This window comes from Zonotrichia albicollis, chromosome 33 (genome assembly GCF_047830755.1).
Source record: "Zonotrichia albicollis isolate bZonAlb1 chromosome 33, bZonAlb1.hap1, whole genome shotgun sequence".
NCBI lineage: Eukaryota > Metazoa > Chordata > Aves > Passeriformes > Passerellidae > Zonotrichia > Zonotrichia albicollis.
In genome coordinates, this window is record NC_133851.1 from 2,352,957 (window position 1) to 2,376,646 (window position 23,690).

General features: G+C 46.7%; 1 protein-coding gene across 3 annotated transcripts in view; it reads left to right on the forward strand.

Moving 5' to 3' along the window:
• The first annotated feature begins 91 nt into the window (after positions 1-91).
• ACVR1B (activin A receptor type 1B) overlaps positions 92-23,690 on the forward strand; it is a 36,080-nt gene continuing 12,481 nt past the window's right edge. For all 3 annotated transcript variants that reach the window (XR_012577525.1, XR_012577526.1, XM_074530516.1), the window contains exons 1-4: positions 92-301; positions 16,583-16,822; positions 17,899-18,147; positions 21,551-21,781. Coding sequence is in view for 1 of the 3 variants with exons in the window: in XM_074530516.1 (XP_074386617.1) it covers positions 178-301; positions 16,583-16,822; positions 17,899-18,147; positions 21,551-21,781 (844 nt within the window). In the remaining 2 variants the exon portion in view is untranslated. The remainder of the gene's footprint in view (positions 302-16,582; positions 16,823-17,898; positions 18,148-21,550; positions 21,782-23,690) is intronic.

Sequence of the window (23,690 nt, forward strand, 5' to 3'; positions counted from 1 at the left end):
CCCTTATCTCCCCTCCCCAGCCCGGGGTCCCCTCCCGCTGTCCCCCCCTCCCTTCCCGAGTGCGCATGCGCGGGTTCGCCCCGCCCCTTCCCTTTAGCCCCGCCCCAGCCCCGCCCCCGCTCCCCCTCCCGCCGGCGCTGCGGCCGCTCCGCTCCGAGGCCGCGGCGCGTCCCCGCCATGGCCGCCCCGGCCCCCCGCTTCCCTCCGGCCCTTCCATCCGCCCGCCGCTCCCCGCCGTCCCCCGCCGCCCTCCTGCCCGTCCTGCTCCTGCTCCTGGCCGGCCCGCTCGGTGGGGCCCGCGGTGAGTGAGCCCGGCCCGCACCGGGCACAACATGGCGGCGCCCCCGCCCCCGCCGTGAGGGGAACGGGGAGGACCGGGGAGGGGTCGTGAGGGGGAGCGAGGGATGATGGAGGGAAGCGAGAGGGAGGTGATGGGGGGGAGCTGAGGGCAGCGCGGGGGGATGAGCCGGGGCCTGCCCGGGCCTGGGGGCGGCTGTGGGGCGGGCGGGTGTGGGGTGAGGCCCTGGGGAGGTTTTAGGGTGAGGGAAAAGGGGTGAGGGAGGGCTGGGGGTGTGAGGAGGCCCTGAGGGGTTTGGGGGCGGGGAGAGACAGGGGTGGGTGTTCCAGGGTGGTGAGAAGGGCTGAACTGAGGGGAGGGGTGGATCGTGGGGTGGGGTTGGAGGGGCCTGGAGGCGCCCCCAAGGCTGCCCCTGAGGGTTTGGGGCGTGGATAGGTGTGGGTGTTTCGGGGTGAAAAGAAGGATTTGGGGGTAAGATCTATGTATGGGTTTAAGGGGTCTGGAAGAAAGGGCAACTCTGAAGGCATCAAGGATGTGTGTTGGATGTTTGGGGGCTCACAGGGGGCGTGTGGATAGGTGTGGGTGTTTCGGGGTGAAAAGAAGGATTTGGGGTGGGATCTATGGGGTTAGGGGTTCTGGAAGCAAGGAGGGCTCTGATGGCATCAGGGATGTATGGTGGATGTTTGAGGTGTTCCAGGGTGGTGAGAAGGACTGAACTGAGGGGAGGATCGTGGGGTGGGGGAGGCAAAAGGGTTGGAGGGGCCTGGAGGTGCCCCTAAGGCTGCGAGGAGCTCCCTGAGGGGTTTGGGGCGTGGATAGGTGTGGGTGTTGCAGGGTGAAAAGAAGGATTTGGAGTGGGATCTGAAATCAGGATGGATTTAGGCGTTCTGAAATCAGGGGGGACTCTGAAGGCATCAAGGACGTGTTTGGGGGGCTTGGATAGTGTGGGTGTTTCAGGGTGAAGGGAAGGATTTGGGGTGGGATCTATGGATTTAGGGGTTCTTAAATCAGGGAGGACTCTGAAGGCATCAGGGATGTGTGTTGGATGTTTGGGGGGCTCACAGAGGGGCGTGGATAGCTGTGGGTGTTTTGGGGTGAAAAGAAGGAATTTGGGGTAAGATCTATGGGGTTAGGGGGTCTGAAAGAAAGGGCAACTCTGAAGGCATCAAGGATGTGTACTGGATGTTTGGGGGGTGTGGATAGGTGTGGGTGTTTTGGGGTGAAAAGAAGGATTTGGGATCCATGGGGTTAAGGGTTCTGAAATCTGGGGGGACTCTGAAGGCATCAAGGATATGTGTTGAATATTTGAGGGGCATGGATAGGTGTGGGTGTTTCGGGGTGAAGGATTTGGGGGTAAGATCTATGGGGTTAGGGGGTCTGGAAGAAAGGGCAACTCTGAAGGCATCAAGGATGTGTGTTGGATGTTTTGGGGGGCATGGATAGGTGTGGGTGTTTCGGGGTGAAGGATTTGGGGGTGAGATCTATGGGGTTAAGGGTTCTGGAATCGGGGGGACTCTGAAGGCATCAAGGATGTTTGTTGAATATTTGAGGGGCATGGGTAGGTGTGGGTGTTTTGGGGTGAAAAGAAGGATTTGGGGGTGGGATCTATGAGGTTTGGGGTTCTGAAATCAGGGGGGACTCTGATGGCATCAGGGGTGTGTGCTCGATGTTTGGGGGCTCACAGGGATGTGTGGTTTGTGTGAACCAGAGCTGCTTTGGGGCTTTGTGGGATGAGGATGTGTCAGGAAGAGGCAGCAGCAATTGGGGCTGGGGGTGGCTCTGAAGCCCCCTGTGCTCACCTTGGGAGGAGATCTGGGAGCCTTCAGCCTCAGGTTTTGGGAGATAACGATGGAATTGGGATTTCTGGCTTTCACAGAGGCTTGGAGGTCTCAGAGCTTTCTGGGTTTGTCACAGAGGTGTGGATGAGCCCAAGGTGGGAAGTGCCACCGTGTTGTCGTGGAATTTCTGGGGTTGTGGCCTCTTCCCGTTATCCTGTGGCTCATGCTGGGGTGAACTGGGCACCCCCCATGCCCTAGAGGTGTGTCTGCACCACCCACCCCCCTCCAACCAACAATTTGGGCTTTTAAGGAAACTTTTCATACCCTGAGCTTCTGGAGCAGCTGTAAATATTTGTTTGGAGGGAGGTGAGGGGGGAAGAACTCTGTGTTGTTCCTTTTTCTTTCCCTGCTTCTGCTGCCCCTGGGGGAAGAGTGAGAGCTCTCAGCTCTGGCTTAGAGAGGAGCAGGAGGTTTCTGCTGCAGGTTTGGGGCAAACAGAAGATCCGAGATCCGTTTTTTAGGAAGGAAATTGATTTTGAATGAACTGAAGGAACGATTTTCCCCATGCCCCAGAGGTGTGTCTGCACCACCCACCCCCCTCCAACCTGCAATTTGGGCTTTTAAGGAAACTTTTCATACCCTGAGCTTCTGGAGCAGCTGTAAATGTTTGGAGGGAGGTGAGGGGGGAAGAACTCGGTGTTGCTCCTTTTCCTTTCCCTGGTTCTGCTCGTGGGGGAAGAGTGAGAGCTCTCAGCTCTGTGTTTAAGAGGAGCAGGAGGTTTCTGCTGCAGGTTTGGGGCAAACAGAAGATCCCAGCTCCATTTTTAGGAAGGAAATTGATTTGGGATGAACTGAAGGAACGATTTTCCCAAAGGAAAGACCTGACTGAACATTTTTGGGGACAGAGGACAGGCTGGTGGCCGCTCTGGTGTTCCCAGAGCAGTCCAGCTCTGTGCCCATGGGGGTGATGCTGTTGTGTAACTCGGGTACCTGTCCTGACAGGTTCCTCTGGGGAATATTTTTAATATTTTTCTCCTCCCCAACCTCTCCCTGTTCGTGCTCTGCATTCCCACCTGACAGACAGAGGGTAATAACTCTGTGTGTGTGTGTGTGTGTGCAGATCTGGGCTTGTTTTAGAGCACACAAAATGCCTTCAAACCTCACCTGGGCAGCAGATGAGGGTTTACCTGGGATTCCTGAGAATTTGGGGGTACAAATGGGCTTTTGGGAGGAGAGGAGCTGTGTTTTGGTGCAACCCCAGCCTTACAAGGGTATTTCAGCTCCTCTGTGATAAATGGCAGAGCAGGATCAGATGAGACTCATGGCACGGCTGTTCTCAGGCTTTCACTTAGCTAAAACCTGATGTTTATTAAAAAAAATCATAATTAATAAACAGGAAAAGACCAATTGAGTGTACAAATCCCCTGGAAACTTGGCAACTCCCGGTGCCTTTGATTTTGGGCTCTAGGAGTGATTATTGTTTCCGCTTTTATTCAGTGCAAGGTGTGAGCTCAGCCTGGGCTGGAGGGAGCTGCACTCGTGGAATGAGGTGCAGGATGGCAGGGATCACCCTGGGAATAATAAAAGAATCAAGAAAAATCATCAATTAAAGAAAAAAAAAGGAAAATAATCGAGAAAAATCATCAATCTTTAGAAACAAAAAAGAAAAGTAATCAAGAAAAATCATCAATCTTTAAAAAAAAAAAAGGAAAATAATCAAGGCTCCTTTGCAAAGAGGTGTTGCAGCTCAGCTTTGCTTGAAATAAATCAAAAACCCACCTTGAGGGAATAATTTTGGGGCAGCAGATTTTATTATTAACACCACCTGCTTCAAATATTTCCCCAGTTAAATCAGGCGAACCCTGCGTGGTTTGTAACTTATATCTTACAACTTTCCAAGAAAGCCTTTCTCTAACTGGAAATTAAAAACAGTGTCCAACAAACATTCTTGAACTCCTCCAGCTCCTTGGCCAGACACTTGGGTTGTTTTTGATTTTTTCTTTCCCCTGAATTCCCTGCCAGCAGTGGATGCTCCGGAAATGGCTCCTGCGAAAGGAGCCCAGTCAAACGTCAGCTCTTATAGCAGCAAGCAAAGTTCACTGGGTGGTGACAGGGGCAGAGCAGGCAGGAATTGCTTCTCTCTTTTATAGACATGAAATTCTGGGTGGGAACTCCTCATTTAAACCCCTGGTTTTCAGCTGGTTTGCGCTTCTCTTGTGCACCGCTGTTTATTTCTTTCTTTTCAGCAGAAAATAAAAATAAGAGCCTTCCCTACACTTTAAATCCTTGCTGCTTTTTGTGGCCTTCTTGCAAGTGTGGGTTGCTGGATGTGGCAATGTTGGCCACATGTTAAACAATTCCCACTCTGGAAAAGCCTGAGAGAAGCCAGGAGGGCTCTGAAGTGTTGGTGATAAACCTGGGCAGCATCGGGTGTGCAGGGTGGGGGCTCCTGCCTCCTAAACTGGTTTGCTGGCGAGTTAAAACACAAAATAGGGGTCAGGTAAAACACAGAATTGGTGTCAGGTAAAACACAGAATTGGTGTCAGGTAAAACACAAAATAGGGGTCAGGTAAAACACAAAATAGGGGTCAGACCAGGAGCTCTGTGTCCATGGTCTGGGTAAAAGAGCAACAGCAGAAACATCAAGGGTTCCCCTAATTAACCTCTTAATGATGTAACTCCTATCAATTCCTTATTTACAATTTATTCAGAAGCTGATTTGTGTTCCTGGAGTGGATGCAGGGAAAGTTCTGCACTTTAAACACAAAATTGGTGTCAGTTAAAACACAAAATAGTGTCAGACCAGGAGCTCTGTGTCCGTGTTCAGGGTGGAAGAGCAAAAGCAGAAACATCAAGGGTTCCTCTAATTAACCTCTTAATGATGAGACTCCTGTCAATTCCTTATTTACAATTTTATTCAGAAGCTGTTTTGTGTTCCTGGAGTGGATGCAGGGAAAGTTCTGCACTTTAAACACGAAATTGGTGTCAGTTAAAACACAAAATAGGTGTCAGGCTAGAACCCAGAGAGGGAATGGTGAGATGTGTGTCCGTGTTCAGGGTGGAAGAGCAAAAGCAGAATCATCAAGGGTTCTCCTAATTAACCTCTTAATGATGAGACTCCTGTCAATTCCTTATTTACAGTTTATTCAGAAGCTGGTTTGTGTTCCTGGAGTGGATGCAGGGAAAGTTCTGCACTTTAAACACAAAATTGGTGTCAGGTAAAACACAAAATAGTGTCAGACCAGAGCCCAGAGAGGGAATGAGGAGCTCTGTGTCCATGGTCTGGGTAAAAGAGCAGCACAGAAACATCAAGGCTTCTTCTAATTAACCTCTTAATGATGAGACTCCTATCAATTCCTTATTTACCATTCATTCAGGAGCTGGTTTGTGTTCCTGGAGTGGATGCAGGGAAAGTTCTGCACTTTAAACACAAAATTGGTGTCAAACCAGAGCCCAGGGAGGGAATGAGGAGCCCTATGTCCATGGTCTGGGTGGAAGAGCAGCACAGAAACATCAAGGCTTCTCCTAATTAACCTCTTAATGATGAAACTCCTATCAATTCCTTATTTACAATTTTATTCAGAAGCTGGTTTGTGTTCCTGGAGTGGATGCAGGGAAAGTTCTGCACTTTAAAGCCACATTCTTCCTGCCTCTTTTATTTTTTTGGTTGTTTCCATTTCGTGTGTTTTCTAGTCGGCCCTGCTGCCTTCACGTCAGGCCCAGCCTGTGCCAGGGGACTGCAGCCAGCTCAGAGAAGTTGAGACTTTTACTTCCAACTTGAAATATGCCAGGACAATGTTTAGTTTCTGGATGACTTGCTTTAAAGTGCTTTGTTTTCCATAGTGTGCTTTGCAGTTAATTTTAACTCCATTTCATGTAGCAGCAGTGGGTCAGTAGATATCAGAAGCACCAGCAAGAAGCAAAAAGAGAAATGTTTTGATCCACAACAGGAGGGGAATGAGATGTGGGGAAGGGTTGATTTCTGCAGCTCCTTAGTGAGGAAACGGGCACTCAAAGCACCCAGAGCTGGCCTGACGTTGGATTTTGGGGGCAGTGGGTGCAGGTGACACCTGGGTGTTGTGGTGTGTTGCAATGTCCTGTTTTACCTTCTCCCTTCCCCCTGATAATAGATAATAGAATGGATAATAGAATGGAATAAGAATATTCCATGATGATAATAATAATATTGCATGATAATAGAATGAAATAATAATTTCCATGATAATAGAATGTATTAATAATAATCCATGATAATAGAATGGAATAATAATAATATTCCATGGTAATAGAATGGAAGAATAATATTCCATGGTAATATAATGGCATAATAATATTCCATGATAATAATAATATTCCATGATAATAGAATGGAATTGTAAAATTCCATTATGATAATAATAATATTGCATGATAATAGAATGGAATAATAATATTGCATGATAATAGAATGGAATAATAAAATTCCATTATAATAATAATATTCCATGATAATAGAATGGAAGAATAATATTGCATGATCATAGAGTGGAATAATAATTTTCCATGATAATAGAATGTATTAATAATATTCCATGGTAATAGAATGGAATAATAATATGCCATGATAATAATAATATTCCATTATTATGGAATAATAAGACGGAGTCCTGTCTTGTGCCCTGCTGCACTCTGCCGCCAGCCAAGGTATCTCTGGGGTAAAACACCACAGTGCTGCCTTTGGCCAAGCAGCGAGGGTCAGAACTGGCCTGGGCACCATCTAACTGGTTATATTGGGATTCATATTCCAATATATTGGCGTCCCTGTGGGTGGGCTCGACTCTGCAGCCCGAAAACGGACTCGCAGTTCCTCAGGAGAGAGAGCTTCTGGCGATGGTGGAGAGAAAGGGAGTGGATTCTGCTAGAAGGTTGCCAGATGTTTATTCCGTGGGTACAGAGATGTCTGCACCGGGCCACTGCTGCTAACAGAATGGGGCCGCATGGTCTCATTAACATTTTAAGCTCAGGACAGGGGAAGGGGAGGGGACAGGTGAGCCACCAACCAGGTGAAGGGGCAGGGTCTCAAGGGACGAGGGACACCGATCACACGATGCCTTGCTGGTGTGTTAGCCTGATTGACAGGGCACACTCAGCGAGGGGCGAGGGGGAAGGGAGAAGGTACAACAGGATATTGCAACACACCACAACACCTGGGGAGCCACCTTGGGCTCAAATTTATCCCAGCAAGGGCTGGAGGGATCCCCACCAGCAGAGTGAATGTGGGTATCAAGGGCCAGCAAGGGATATTCCATGGTAATATAATGGAATAATAATATTCTGTGATAATAGAATGGAATAATACAATTCCATTATAATAATAATATTCCATGATAATAGAATGGAATAATAATATTCCATGATAATAGAATGTATTAATAATATTCCATGGCAATAGAATGGAAGAGTAATATTGCATGATAATAGAATGGAATAATAAAATTCCGTTATAATAATAATATTCCATGATAATAGAATGGAATAAGAATATTCAATGATAATATAATGGAATAATAATATTCCATGATAATAATAATATTGCATGATAATAGAATGAAATAATAATTTCCATGATAATAGAATGTATTAATAATAATCCATGATAATAGAATGGAATAATAATAATAATCCATGGTAATAGAATGGAAGAATAATATTCCATCATAATAGAATGGAATAGTAAAATTCCATGATGATAATAATAATATTGCATGATAATAGAATGGAATAACAATATTCCATGATAATAGAATGTATTAATAATATTCCATGGTAATAGAATGGAATAATAACGTTCCATGATAATAGAATGGAATAAGAATATTCCATGGTAATAGAATGGAATGAGAATATTCCATGATAATATAATGGAATAATAAAATTCCATGACAATAATAATATTGCATGATAATAGAATGGAATAATAATATTGCATGGTAATAGAATGGAATAATAACATTCCATGATAATAGAATGGAATAAGAATATTCCATGATAATAGAATGGAATAATAAAATTCCATGATAATAGAATGGAATAATAATTTTCCATTATAATATAATGGAATAATAATATTGCCTGATAATAGAATGTATTAATAATATTCCATGGCAATAGAATGGAAGAGTAATATTGCATGATAATAGAATGGAATAATAATATTCCATGATAATAGAATGGAATAATTATATTGCATGGTAATACAATGGAATGAGAATATTCCATGATAATATAATGGAATAATAAAATTCCATGATAATAGAATGTATTAATAATATTCCATGGTAATAGAATGGAATAATAATATTCTATGATAATAGAATGGAATAAGAATATTCTGTGATAATAGAATGGAATAATAATATTCCATGGTAATAGAATGGAATAAGAATATTCCATCATAATACAATGGAATAATAAAATTCCATGATAATAATAATATTCCATGATAATAGAATGGAATAATAATTTTCCATGATAATAGAATGTATTAATAATATTCCATGGTAATAGAATGGAATAATAATATTCCTTGATAATAATAATATTCCATGATAATACAATGGAATAAGAATATTCCATGATAATACCATGGAAAGTAAATCTCGATTTTTTAAAGCCTCCATCAGATGGCTCAGTGTCCCCTCATCATTGCCTCTGGGAAAATGGAGCTGATTTTTTCCTGTTCCTTTGCCCAGCTGAACCAGGAGCACACAGGAACTCCTGGACACACCTGAGGAGTTCCTGGCCATGAATTCCTGGCCCTGGCTGATCCAGGTTTGCTCTTTATTTTGGCACAGCACAGAGCCAGACACTGACAGGTATTTCTTTCTTCCAAGCATGTTTACACACGTCCCTCTTCATGAAAGCATCCAGAGAAGCTGCAGAGCTACAAAGCCAATTGTTCCCCATTTCTGCTGCTGATATTATTCTGAAACTGGTGCTCCCAGAGTGGGGTACAAAAAACAAAAATCAACTGCAGCTCCTGTGCCCTCAAAGTCAGGGGAATCATTCTTCCAGCCTCAATTCAAACTGTTAAAAAAGAACAGCAAAAAATCCCTGCAAAAAAAAAAAAAAAATCTGTTTATCTGGTAAATAACGGGGGTGGTTATTGGCAATTTTACCAATGATCACCTTCAGGTTAATTATCCTCATCCATATTGATCAGGTGGAGTTTTCAGCCCTGAGAAAATGGCATCTTTCTTAGGGAGATGCTGGAAAATGTATTCCTAAAGGTGCTTTAACACCATTGCAGGAGATTCTGCTGTGAAACTTTCCCCTGTCTGGCTGCAGAGACATCTTGACACATGTGAGAATAAATCCGTGCAAAATGAGCTGGGAGAGGAGGAGAAATGTTCTTTGCCTGTCAGAGCTCCGGGTGTGAATCTCCCTGGAGCACAGAGCTGGAATCTGCAGCCCCCCACCTGTTTGTTTGGATCCATTTTGGGAATCCAGGTTGTTTTAATGGGGGGATTGGAGGGACAGAGCAATCCCAGGATCCTTTCAGAGCTGGGTTTATAACCTGGAAACCTTGTGGGGAGCAGGAATCAAACCCTGGGCTGGGATAGTCAAGGATTGAGGAGAGGTCACTCAGCACTGCAAATAAATAAATTTTATTTTGTTTATTGTCAATGCTGAGGGATCTCTCAGGTTTTGGTGAGCAGCAGTGAGGCCCAGCCTCAGATGGAATCACAGCAAAGTTTACTCCATCCCTCCAGTGAGAACAAAGCTTTTCATGTTTGTTTGGATCCATTTTGGGAATAGAGGTTCTTTTAATGGGGGGTTTGGAGGGACAGAGCCATCCCAGTGTTTTTTTTCCATTTTTCTGTGGTTGGTGCAGGGGGATATGGACACCTCTGTGCCCCAGGATCCTTTCAGGGCTTTAATCCAGGAACCTCATGGGGAGCAGAAGGAGTCAAACCCTGGGCTGGTCAAGGATTGAGGAGAGGTCTCTCAACACTGCAGATAAATAATTTATTTTTATTATTGTCAGTGCTGAGGGATCTCTCAGGTTTTGGTGAGCAGCAGTGAGGCCCAGCCTCAGATGGAATCACAGCAAGGTTTGCTCCATTCCTCCAGTGAGAACAAAGCTTTTCATGTTTGTTTGGATCCATTTTGGGAATACAGGTTGTTTTAATGGGGGGATTGGAGGGACAGAGCAATCCTAGTGGGTTTTTTTCCATTTTTTCTGTGGTTGGTGCAGGGGGATATGGACACCTCAGTGCCCCAGGATCCTTTCAGAGCTGGGTTTATAACCTGGGAACCTTGTGGGGAGTAGGAATCAAACCCTGGGCTGGTCAAGGATTGAGGAGAGGTCACTCAACACTGCCAATAAATAATATTTTTTTGTTTATTGTCAGTGCTGAGGGATCTCTCAGATTTTGGTGAACAGCAGTGAGGCCCAGCCTCAGATGGAATCACAGCAAGGTTTGCTCCATCCCTCCAGTGAGAACAAAGCTTTTCATGTTTGTTTGGATCCATTTTGGGAATAGAGTTTCTTTTAATGGAGGGGGGTTGGAGGGACAGAGCAATCCCAGTGGGTTTTTCCTTTTTTCTGTGGTTGGTGCAGGGGGATATGGACACCTCTGTGCCCCAGGATCCTTTCAGGGCTCATGGGGAGCAGAAGCAGCTCTTGGGCTTGCAGGAGTCAAACCCTGGGCTGGTCAAGGATTGAGGAGAGGTCACTCAACACTGCCAATAAATAATTTATTTTTATTATTGTCAGTGCTGAGGGATCTCTCAGATTTTGGTGAACAGCAGTGAGGCCCAGCCTCAGATGGAATCACAGCAAGGTTTGCTCCATCTTCCAGTGAGAACAAAGCTTTTCATGTTTGTTTGGATCCATTTTGGGAATACAGGTTGTTTTAATGGAGGGGGTTTGGAGGGACAGAGCCATCCCAGTGGGTTTTTTTCCATTTTTTCTGTGGTTGGTGCAGGGGGATATGGACACCTCTGTGCCCCAGGATCCTTTCAGAGCTGGGTTTATAACCTGGGAACCTTGTGGGGAGCAGGAATCAAACCCTGGGCTGGGATAGTCAAGGATTGAGGAGAGGTCACTCAGCACTGCAAATAAATAAATATTATTTTGTTTATTGTCAATGCTGAGGGATCTCTCAGGTTTTGGGGTAGAGCAGTGAGGCCCAGCCTCAGATGGAATCACAGCAAGGTTTGTTCCATCCCTCCAGTGAGAACAAAGCTTTTCATGTTTGTTTGGATCCATTTTGGGAATAGAGGTTGTTTTAATGGGGGGATTGGAGGGACAGAGCCATCCCAGTGGGTTTTTCCTTTTTTCTGTGGTTGATGCAGGGGGATATGGACACCTCTGTGCCCCAGGATCCTTTCAGGGCTGTAATCCAGGAACCTCATGGGGAGCAGGAGTCAAACCCTGGGCTGGTCAAGGATTGAAGAGAGGTCTCTCAACACTGCAGATAAATAATTTATTTTTATTATTGTCAGTGCTCAGGGATCTCTCATGTTTTGGTGAACAGCAGTGAGGCCCAGCCTCGGATGGAATCACAGCAAGGTTTGTTCCATCCCTCCAGTGAGAACAAAGCTTTTCATGTTTGTTTGGATCCATTTTGGGAATACAGGTTGTTTTAATGGGGGGGTTGGAGGGACAGAGCCATCCCAGGATCCTTTCAGAGCTGGGTTTATAACCTGGGAACCTCGTGGGGAGCAGAAGGAGTCAAACCCTAGGTTGGGCTGGTTAAGGATTGAGGAGAGGTCACTCAGCACTGCAAATAAATAAATTTTATTTTGTTTATTGTCAATGCACTGGAATCTGTCAGGTTTTGGTGAACAGCAGTGAGGCCCAGCCTTGGATAGAATCACAGCAAGGTTTGTTCCATCCCTCCAGTGAGAACAAAGCTTTTCATGTTTGTTTGGATCCATTTTGGGAGCAGAGGTTCTTTTAGCAGGGGGGTTGGAGGGACAGAGCCAGCCTTTGTTTTTTTCCTCTTTTCTGGTTGATGCAGGGGGATATTTTGGTGAACAGCAGTGAGGCCCAGCCTGAGATGGAATCACAGCAAGGTTTGCTCCATCCCTCAGTGAGAACAAAGCTTTTCCTGCCCAGGATGTGCAGCTGAGCCTTGGGCTTGTTGAGGCAGTGTCTGTGCAGGGCTGGGCTCTGGCTGTTGGGTGGGGAGCAGATCAGGAGGGCTCAGCTGCAGCTCCAGCTCCTTGCACACAGCCCAGCACGGGGGGAATGCACCAGCCCAGCTCTGGCAACTGCTCTTTGTTTCCCTTCACTATTTCCTTCAGCCCAGGCTGGTTTTTTATTAAGTAGATTATATGTTTGGCTCAATAGGAGCTTTTCTTCCCCAAGGAAAAAAGAATGCTGTTGGCATGAAAAATCCTTTTATCCACTCCTGTCTCCTGCTTTGCCCTGGCTGCTCTCAGAGCACTCAGGAGACACCAGCTCTGCTTCTTGCCCACCTTCTGTCCCCCCACCCAAGGACAAACAACAATTTGCTTTTTCCTGGCTTCTGATAAGTTTCTGATAGAAGAATGAAGCAAACTGGAGTTCCTGGGCCCACATGGGTTGCTCTGTAATTCTCCTCTCTGCCAGGAGCACACAGGCCTTTCCTCCCTGGCACACACAGAAAATGGGAGAGTTCCTGCCTGCAGCTGGAAGGTTCTGGCCAACAATACCTGGAAAGCCCCTGCAGGGTCTGTGCTGAGAGGTGGAGGAAGGACAGCATGTGCTGAAGGCTCCATTCTCTTTGTTCTAGCTGCTCTCTAACCGTGGGGATTTTTGAGGTGCAAACATCAGAATTAAAGTTAAAACAGAGCAGAGAGGGGTGAAGTTGTCTCAGGGTGAGGTGAAGCCGTGGGGCATCCCCCTCCTTGAGCAGGAAATTTTGGTTTTCTGCACAGAACAGATAAGGATCTCCCTCTGTCTCCAAGCTGGTGCTCTGGTATCATACCTTGCAGGTAAACTGATTTTTTTTTGTTGTTGTTGTTTTTTTAATCCTACAAAATGAGACTGAGCAGACACAACCTGCTTCTCTGCTTTCCCTCTCAAAGGCATGCTCAGTTTCAGGCCAGATAATTCACTCAGAAGTTTACAAAACCAGTTTTATTAGTGCATTTTGAAGTGTTTTGTTTGCTTTGTAGCTTCTGGAAGCAAAACTTGCCACAGCCTAAATCTTGGAATTGAGACCTCAAAAATGAGTCTAAGAGGAACAAAGTTCAGTTTTGTTGTATCTAAATCAAACTGAAAAGAACCTACACAGTGAAATGTGTGTGGGTTAAATGTTTTTAATTTGTACCTCGAGCTTTTGATAAGTAATAAGGGAGATGCTTTAAAAGACCATTTCCTTTTAAGTAGACATGAAGGCAGGAATGTGCCCTGGGTGCTCTTTGCCATCTCACATTTTCATAAAATCTCCTTTATCACCAACCTTTGTTCCCCCAAGTGTATGGATTTTTCAGAATTGTCTTTTCTGCACTCTGCTGACCATGGGGAAAACCCTGATCTTGGAGCTGTTTGAAATGTGTGTTAGTGGATGGGTTTTTTCCTTTCAGTACAACATTTCCTCTCAAAATCTTCAGAATCTGTGGATGTTTTCCACCCTTCTCAACACTGATCAGTCTGTCCTGTCCGTTTTCTGTCCTGTGTCCCATTTCTCCGGCCTGTGCTGAGCACCTCCATTTGCTCATGATGCTTTTTAAAGGTGTCTCAGCTTTTGATCCCAGAGTTACAAAATCATGAAATATCCTGAATTGGATCCACCAGCATCATCCAGTCCAACTCCTGGTCTTGTGGAGACATCCCAAAATCCAACCTTTTGGAGAGCAGTGTCCAAACACTCAGAACACAGAACCTTTCCCTGTACCCATCCTAAACCCCTCCTGCCACAGCTCCAGCCCTTCCCTTGGCTCTTCTCACTGCTGTTTTCAGTCTGTTGATTCCAAACTAACCAGCACCCATGTCTGAACCAGCTCAAAACAGCAGCTGGAAAAGGAGGAGCAGAATCCAGAGAGAATTAAGTGAATAGTAATGCAATTAGGCTGATTGATTTACCCAGGGCTCTGGGATAAGGGCTAATGGGTGTCTTCCTCCTAAAGGAACCCTGAGTAAATCAGGAGCAGCTTGTTTTTCATGAAGCTTAGGGTAACATGGCCCCACACAAACACTGAGGATGATTCTGTGTGTGACTTTACACTGAGAAGATTTAGATCAGCTTGGGCAGAGTTAACTGTGGCCACTTGTATCTTTTAAAACCCTTCTTCACACCCTCCCTACCTGAGAGCCCATTTCTGCAGCAGGTAAGGACATGTTTTGGATTCCCTCTGGGAAGGCTGGGAGAGCTGATGAAAGCTGCTGAAAAACCCAGCATGCTGCTAAACAAGCCCCACCCTTCTTCTTGACATTGTTGGATTCCTCTTTGTTCCCAAGGATGGCAAGGCCTGAGGATTTGCTTACAGTTTTTCAGGCAGCTTGAGAAAAGCACAATGACAGCTGGGAGGTGGAAAAAATGTGGGAATCTGCCTCAGAGTTTTCTCCTTCCCTTTATCCAAATCATCTTTGTGGAGAGCAGGCAAAAAGCCAGGAATTTATTTGACCCAAGGTGGTGTCTGGGATCAGGGAAGCAGTTATGAAATAAGTGGCTGATCTAGCTGGGTGTGCACGCTGGGCTCGTGCAGTCACTGGGGATTGGGTTGGCTTTGGCCTCTGCCAGCTGCTCCCTGTCTGCCTGGGCTGGGGTGGTCATCCCTGGCCAGCAGGGAGCCTGGACACTCAGCACAGCTGGAATCAGGTTGGAGGAATTGTTGGGTTTGGGTTGAGTGTGACCCGAGGTTGGGCTGGGAGAGGATCTCGATCAAATCTCACTCGGATCTCACCCAGTTTGCAGGCCTGACTTGGGTCATGGCTGGTGGTCCCTTGCTTGCCCAGATTCAGCAGCTCCAGGGAGCCTGGACACTGAGCTCAGGTGAATCAGGTCAGTCAGTTGGAGGAATTGTTGGGTTTGGATTGGGTCAGTTGGAGGAATTGTTGACTTTTGTGTTGAGTCTGACCCGAGGTTGGGCTGGGAGAGGATCTCGGTTGGATCTTCCCCAGTTTGCAGGCCTGACATGAGTCATGGCTGGTTGTCATCCCTGGCCAGCCCAGATTCAGCAGCTCCAGGGAGCCTGGACACTGAGCTCAGGTGAATCAGGTCAGTCAGTTGGAGGAATTGTTGGGTTTGGGTTGAGTCTGACCTGAGGTTGGGCTGGGAGAGGATCTCGACCAAATCTCACTCGGATCTCACCCAGTTTGCAGGCCTGACTTGGGTCATGGCTGGTGGTCCCTGGCCAGCCCAAATTAGGCAGCTCCAGGGAGTCTGGACACTGAGCTCAGGTGAATCAGGTCAGTCAGTTGGAGGAATTGTTGGGTTTTGGGTTGGGTCTGACCTGAGGTTCGGCTGGGGTTGGATCTCACCCAGTTTGCAGGCATGACTTGGGTCATGGCTGGTGGTCCCTGGGAGCCTGGACACTGAGCTCAGGTGCAATCAGGTCAGACAGTTGCAGGAATTGTTGAGTTTTGGGTTGAGTCTGATCCTGTGAGAGGATCTCGGTTGGATCTCACCCAGTTTGCAGGCCTGACTTGGGTCATGACTGGTTGTCATCCCTGGCCAGCCCAGATGAGGCAGCTCCAGGGAACCTGGACACTGAGCTCAGGTGAATCAGGTCAGTCAGTTGGAGGAATTGTTGGGTTTGGATTGGGTCAGTTGGAGGAATTGTTGAGTTTTGGGTTGAGTCTGATCCTGTGAGAGGATCTCGGTTGGATCTCACCCAGTTTGCAGGCCTGACTTGGGTCATGGCTGGTGGTCCCTGGCCAGCCCAAATTAGGCAGCTCCAGGGAGCCTGGACACTGAGCTCAGGTGCAGTCAGGTCAGTCAGTTTATTGGTTTTTGGGTTGAGCCTGACCCGAGGTTGGGCTGGGAGAGGATCTCGATCAAATCTCACTCGGATCTCACCCAGTTTGCAGGCCTGACTTGGGTCATGGCTGGTGGTCCCTGGCCAGCCCAGATTCAGCAGCTCCAGGGAGCCTGGACACTGAGCTCAGGTGAATCAGGTCAGTCAGTTGGAGGAATTGTTGGGTTTGGATTGAGTCAGTTGCAGGAATTGTTGAGTTTTGTGTTGAGTCTGACCCGAGGCTGGGCTGGGAGCGGATCTCAGATCTCGCCCGGATCTCGCCCGGTTTGCAGGCCTGACTTGGGTCATGGCTGGTGGTGATTGCAACAGGGGCAGGCAAAGGGCTGCCTGGACAGGCACCTCCTGGAAAGGCTCCTCTGCCTCCACAGTCTGGTTCATGCTGAAATTGGATTCTTGCAGGTCTGGAATACTGAGTAGGACTTGTGCTGTTTGCAGAGCCGGTTCTTCCAGAGCTTGAGAGCAGCACTTGAAATGGAGAATTTAAAGAAGGTTTCCTCTGGTTCAAGCTTTAACTCTCTGTGGTTTTAAGGGGTTGATGTTGTTTTGATTTCAGCTTTGACATGTCTGTGCTCTGACTGCAAACAAGCCAACTCCACGTGTGAGACGGACGGCGCCTGCATGGTCTCAGTGTTCAACCTGGACGGAGTCAAACACCACGTCCGGACCTGCATTCCTGAGGCCAAACTGATTCCTGCTGGGAAACCCTTCTACTGCCTGAGCTCAGAGGATCTGCGTAACACTCACTGCTGCTACTCTGATTTTTGTAACAAAATTGATTTAATGGTTCCCAGTGGTAAGTGGAGAGTGAGATAAATCATGTGTTTGAAGTGGGAGGAGAGGAGCTGTCTGTTTGGGATTGGGAATTTGGAGTTCTCAGCCTTGTTTTCACTTCTTCCCTTCAGCTGCTGCATGAACTTGAGCTCTGGGTTTATTTCCTTCATCTGTAAAGTGGAAATAACAAACTACTTCAAATTCAAATGGGAATGTGTGTGTTCCCTTTGTCACTGAGCTGGCCCTGCCTTTATCAGCTGGTGTTGCTTCCCTTCCAAGACTCCAAATCTTTTCAGTGCTGAGCACAAATAGAGGAACATTGCAGCAGCTTCAGAGCAAAGTGTGTGGGGAGGAAGGTGCCTGAGTTCAGAACCATGCAGGGGAAGCAGCCCTGCCTCTGAGTGAGGCTGTGGGAAACTTCTGCTTCTCATCCCTGGGACACAGAGGGCATGTGGTGCTTCCTCACACCTCCTACTTCCTGTTTTGGGCTGGTTTTTAGTGGGTGCTGGGAAGACTGCAGAGTCATTTTCCTTGGGAGCAGTGGGGAGGTCTCATCTGTGCTCAAAACAACAAATGATTGTCTTCAGGTTTGCTTCTGTAGCACTTGAAAGGAATCCCCAGAATAGATGGAAAGGCACAGTTTAGTGGTGCCTTTGAACTAGGAAGGTGGTTGGGTTAAAGAGTATAAGGAATTCTACAGCAGATGGAAACTGTAGGAAAATCCACAGAGGAAAAGAATGTCACAACCTGATATTTGAGCAGGTTCAGTTCACTGTTGCAGGGGAAAAAGGGAGCAGGGAGCCCTGGCCAACTGGTTGAGTTCAAATAGAAGGTGAACTGCAGAGTGTTCTGGAAAATCAGCCCAGAACTCCTGTCTAAGAGAGTGAATGAACAGCCCACAATCCCTGATCCCACAAAACTTCTTTTTGAGGTTTCAGCTGCATTTTGCCTGCTTGACGATCAGCCCCACTTTAACACTTTAATTAACATATCCCCCGGCTAAAATTGCCCAGGCTCTGAGAGAGCATTAAAACACTCAAAACTCCTCAAAACAATGATAATTTCCTCAAAATCTCTGTTTGTTTTTCTCTTCCCAAGGCCACCTGAAGGACAACGAGCCCCCGTCGAGCTGGGGCCCGGTGGAGCTGGTGGCGGTGATCGCCGGGCCCGTGTTCCTCGTGTTCGTCGTCATGATCATCGTGGTCTTCGTGTTCCACCACCACCAGCGGGTCTATCACAACCGCCAGAGGCTGGACATGGAGGATCCTTCTTGTGAAATGTGCCTTTCCAAGGACAAGACCTTGCAAGATCTGGTCTATGATCTCTCCACCTCCGGCTCGGGCTCAGGTATTGCGAGATGATGGGACGTGAGCGCTGAGAAGTTGCTGTTGTCTCTTTGGGCTGGTGGTTGCCACAGCTTTGCTGCCTCAGAGCCTGTTCAGGGGCTCTGGCATGAGGAACTTGGAAGGGATGTTTAAATTGAGTCTCATGTCTGTTCAGGTAGGAGCAATAGTTAAATTCCACCTTAACTGCAAGAGCAAAGAGCTGCATCTGTTCCCAGTTCAGCCTTGGAACAGGGTTTGCCTTGAAAACAGCCATGAACTTCTAACCTGTGTGTTGTTGGATGCCACCTGCATCAAAGCTGCAGGAAATTGGGGAAGATGCCAGCAGATCAACATTTTACAGTGCCAATAGTGCATTTGCACAGCTCATTTCATCCCAAAGAACCCTTGGGTCTTCCCAGGTGGATGATGTGCAGTGTTTGCTTCTGTAGCACTGGAAAGGAATCCCCAGAAGAGCCGGATTTGTAGCTTCTGGAATTTGTAGCTTCCATATGACATTTCAAATGCTAAAACAACACAAACATGCTGTTTTACACTATAAATTCACAGTGAGGTTCAGGCTAGATTTAATGATTATATCTTTGCTCACGATACAAGTGCAAGAAAAAAATGATACCAGTCCTCTCAAGCAGATTTTATGAAATGAAATTCTCTTTTCAGGACCCCAAGCTTGCTCACTTCTAACAGAATATTTTGTTCAAGTTCTTTGATCTACTAATTACCATTATAGTAATACCACACAGCAAAGCCAAATATTATTTAATCCACATTTAAATGACAATAGGCCTCATTTGTTTCACTGCCTTTCCAAACACTGCAGAAAAGAAGTGTCCATATTTTGTATTAGTTCTTGATGCTTCTATCCTTTATTACTGGAATAATTTCCCTTTATTCACACTTAAATATGACTCCTACTTCAAATTCCCCATATTTGCTTTTTTCCCCATGGAAAGTCACAGTTTAGTGGTGCCTTTGAACTAGGAAGGTGGTTGGGTTAAAGAATATAAGGAATTTTACAGCTGTAGGAAAATCCACAGAGGCAGAGAATGTCACAACTTGGTATTTGACCAGGGAATAAACCTTCAGCAGCACATCTGCTGCTAGATATAAAATATTTGGGATCTTTTCTATGTATGCTGTGAGCAGGTGAGTTCAGTGCATTCTGTGAGCAATGGCAGCAATGTTGGGGCTCCTTTCTTAAGAGAAATTTGGGGAGATTTCTGCTTTTTGGCAGAAAGTAACTTCAAGTTCCATTCTTTGCATATTGAGGCTGCAGTTTCGTGTGTCAGGGAGCAGAATTTCCCCAACTGCTCCTTGCTGAATCTCTGCTTCAAAGCAAAATTCAGATGCTGCCCAAGCAGTGGCACGTCCCACACAGGAGCTGCCACCATTCCCTGCTTTGGGTCTTGCTCAGGCTCCCAGTTGTTATCAAATGTAAAATCTGCTGGGTTTCAGGACATTTTTCAGCCTCTGGTGTTTCAGGAGGTTTTTTGGTAGCACAGTGTAGGAATGTGCCCCCTGTTGACAGAGTGACCAAATTATCCTTTGTCTCCTTAAAAAGGAAAAAAGCCCAGAAGTTTCTCTCCTCAATGAGGTGAAAAGACCAAAAAGACCCCTCATAGGACCTGAGGGATTTCACCTCAAACTTCAGGAGAGCCAATGGGACAGGAGCCAAAAATCCCACCTGAGCAATTCACTAGAAAAAGAAGAGAGCAAAGGAACTGATTGCTTTTGTGAGGTGTTTTACCAAGAGCAAGAACCTCGAGTTTTCTGTATAAAGAGATTTGTTATTTTGCCTTTCATTAAAACTTTTCTGTTTCCAGCATTACTACAGAAGCCATCCTGCTGATTTTGTGCCTTCTAAGGTGGCTGAGCTATCTTAAATGTGTATCAATCTCTAAGAGTTTACTGTAAGACCTAGCTCAGAGAGACCATTCTATCAGTGGAGTTTGGTTTTTTCCCCCTCTTGCATCTAGCTCAGGTTTTCTCTATAAGGAGCTTTGCTATTTTGCCTTTTATTAAAACCTTTTTGTTTCCAGCCCCACCACAGAAGCCCTCCTGCTGATTTTATGCCTTCTGAGGTAGCTGAGCTATCTTGGGTGTGAAATAGATCTCCAAGAGCTTGTGAGACCTGGCTCAAGGAGATCCTTATATCAGTGGAGTTGGGTTTTTTCCCCCTCTCGCACATGGCTCAGTTTTTCTCTATAAACAGTTTTGTTATTTTGCCTTTCATTAAAACTTTTCTGTTTCCAGCACTACCACAGAAACCATCCTGCTGATTTTATGCCTTCTAAGGTAGCTGAGCTATCTTAAATGTGTATCAATCTCCAAGAGTTTACTAAGACCTAGCTCAGAGAGACCATTCTATCAGTGGAGTTTGGTTTTTTCCCCCTCTTGCACGTGGCTCGGAGCTTTGCTATTTTGCCTTTTATTAAAACCTTTTTGTTTCCAAGACCACCCTAGAAGCCATCCTGCTGATTTTATGCTTTCTAAGGTGGCTGAGCTATCTTGGGTGTGAAATAGATCTCCAAGAGCTTATGAGACCTGGCTCAAGGAGATCATTATATCAGTGGAGTTGAGTTTATTCCCCCTCTCGCACGTGGCTCAGTTTTTCTCTATAAACAGTTTTGTTATTTTGCCTTTCATTAAAACTTTTCTGTTTCCAGCATTACCACAGAAGCCACACAGCTGATTTTGTGCCTTCTAAGGTAGCTGAGCTATCTTAAATGTGTATCAATCTCTAAGAGTTTACTAAGACCTAGCTCAGAGAGACCATTCTATCAGTGGAGTTTGTTTTTTTCCCCCTCTTGCACGTGGCTCGGAGCTTTGTTATTTTGCCTTTTATTAAAACCTTTTTGTTTCCAACACCACCCTAGAAGCCATCCTGCTGATTTTATGCTTTCTGAGGTAGCTGAGCTATCTTGGGTGTGAAATAGATCTCCAAGAGCTTGTGAGACCTGGCTCAAGGAGATCCTTATATCAGTGGAGTTGGGTTTTTTCCCCCCTTGCATCTAGCTCAGGTTTTCTCTATAAGGAGCTTTGTTATTTTGCCTTTTATTAAAACCTTTCTGTTTCCAGCACCACCACAGAAGCCATCCTGCTGATTTTGTGCCTTCTGAGGTGGCTGAGCCATCTTGGGTGTGAAGGAGCTTATGAGACCTGGCTCAAGGAGATCCTTGTATCAGTGGAGTTTGGTTTTTTCCCCCTCTTGCACGTGGCTCAGAGCTTTGTTATTTTGCCTTTTATTAAAACCTTTTTGTTTCCAACACCACCACAGAAGCCATCCTGCTGATTTTATGCTTTCTGAGGTAGCTGAGCTATCTTGGGTGTGAAATAATTCCCCAAGAGCCTGTGAGACCTGGCTCCTATCACGGCAGGGATTGATTCCTTCCTTTCCTTGTCCCCAGGCTTGCCTCTGTTTGTGCAGCGCACGGTGGCTCGGACCATTGTCCTGCAGGAGATCATTGGCAAAGGCCGCTTTGGGGAGGTGTGGAGGGGCAGGTGGCGTGGGGGTGACGTGGCTGTGAAGATCTTCTCGTCACGTGAGGAGCGTTCCTGGTTCAGGGAGGCTGAGATCTACCAAACAGTGATGCTGAGGCACGAGAACATCCTGGGATTCATTGCTGCAGATAACAAAGGTAAGAGGTGCCTCAAGCCTAGAGCAGAGGCTTCACCACAACCCTTTCCAAGAAGTTTTCTCTAATTTCCAAGCTAAACCTTCCCTGGTGTGACTTTAGGCCATTTCCTCTGGTCCTGTTTCTTGTTACCTCACCTGGCTCCATCCTCCTGGCAGAGTGAGAAGGTCACTCCTGAGCCTCCTTCAGGTGGAGCCCTTCAGCTTCCTCAGCTGCTCTTCAGAATTATCCATTCCATTCCCCAGCTCCATTGTCCATCTCTGGTCACATTCCACACCTCCATCCTCCTGTCAGATTGAGAAGGTCCACTCTGGTCCTCCTTTTCTTCAGACTGAGCCCTCCAGCTTCTTCAGCTGCCCTTCAGAAGTTATCCACACCATTCCACACCTCCATCCTCCTGTCAGGAGTTAATCAGAGTGAGAAGGTCACCCCTGAGCCTTCTTCAGGTTGAGCCCTCCAGCTCCCTCAGCTGCTCTTTAGAAGTTATCCACACCATTCCACACCTCCATTGCCCTTCTCTGGTCACATTCCTGCACCTCCATCCTCCTGTCAGAAGTTGATCAGAGTGAGAAGGTCCCCCCTGAGCCTCCTTTTCTTCAGGTGGAGCCCTCCAGCTCCCTCAGCTGCCCTTTAGAAGTTATCCACACCCTTCCCCAGCTCCCTTATCCATCTGTGGTCACATTCCACACCTCCATCCTCCTGTCAGGAGTTAATCAGAGTGAGAAGGTCACCCCTGAGCCTCCTTCAGGTGGAGCCCTCCAGCTCCCTCAGCTGCCCTTTAGAAGTTATCCACACCCTTCCCCAGCTCCATTGTCCATCCGTGGTCGCATTCCAGCACCTCCATCCTCCTGTCAGAAGTTGATCAGAGTGAGAAGGTCCACTCTGATCCTCCTTTTCTTCAGGTTGAGCCCTCCAGCTCCCTCAGCTGCTCTTTAGAAGTTATCCACACCATTCCACACCTCCATCCTCCTGTCAGGAAGTTAATCAGAGTGAGAAGGTCACCCCTGAGCCTTCTTCAGGTGGAGCCCTCCAGCTCCCTCAGCTGCTCTTTAGAAGTTATCCTCACCCTTCCACATCTCCACTGCCCCTCTGGTCACATTCCACACCTCTGTCCTCTTGTCAGAAGTTGATCAGAGTGAGAAGGTCACCCCTGAACCTCCTTGTCTTTAGGTTGAGCCCTCCAGCCCCCCTAAGATATCCACACCCTTGCCCAGCTCCATTGTGCATCTCTGGTCACACTCCAGCACCTCCACATCTTTCCTGTCATGGGGGATTAAAGCTGATTAATTCAGCTTCTCTGGGCCTCTGCACTGCCCAGAGCTCCTCCAGGATTCGAGCTGTTGGTCTCCCCAGTGCCTGGCACAGGAGGAAAGTTGTCGGATCTCAGGATCTCAGTCCTGAGGTGCCACCGAGAGCACCCTTGGGGGGCTTGGGAGTCCTGGAATGTTCCAGAAGTGTCTGGTGGCTGCACTTTGATCCTACACAGGAGACAACACCTGTATGAGGACAGGAGGGTTTCACCGGGGTGAATGGTGAAGGGATTGGTTAATTAGAGGGTGAAACACAGGGTTTAGGATTTCTGTACAGGGGGGTTTAGAGAAGTAAGATGGAGGAATTGGGGCGTGTCCTGTCCTTCTTCTTCTTCTTCTTCTTCTCCTTCATCTTCTTTGGTGATGGTGGCACTTTTGGATTGGTTATTACTGAAAGTGCACTGGGCAATAAGGGTGAAAGGTATTGGGGAAAAATGATAAATATTGTACACGTAACAATGGGTATAAAGATAGGTGACTGCCCGGAGGGAGGGGAGTGTGCTCATGGCTGGCTGCTGAGCAGAGCTCTGTCGGGCTGAGAGAAAATCTTTTAGATAAACAATTAATAAACACAGAGACTGTGGGATCTCAGCACCTCAGCA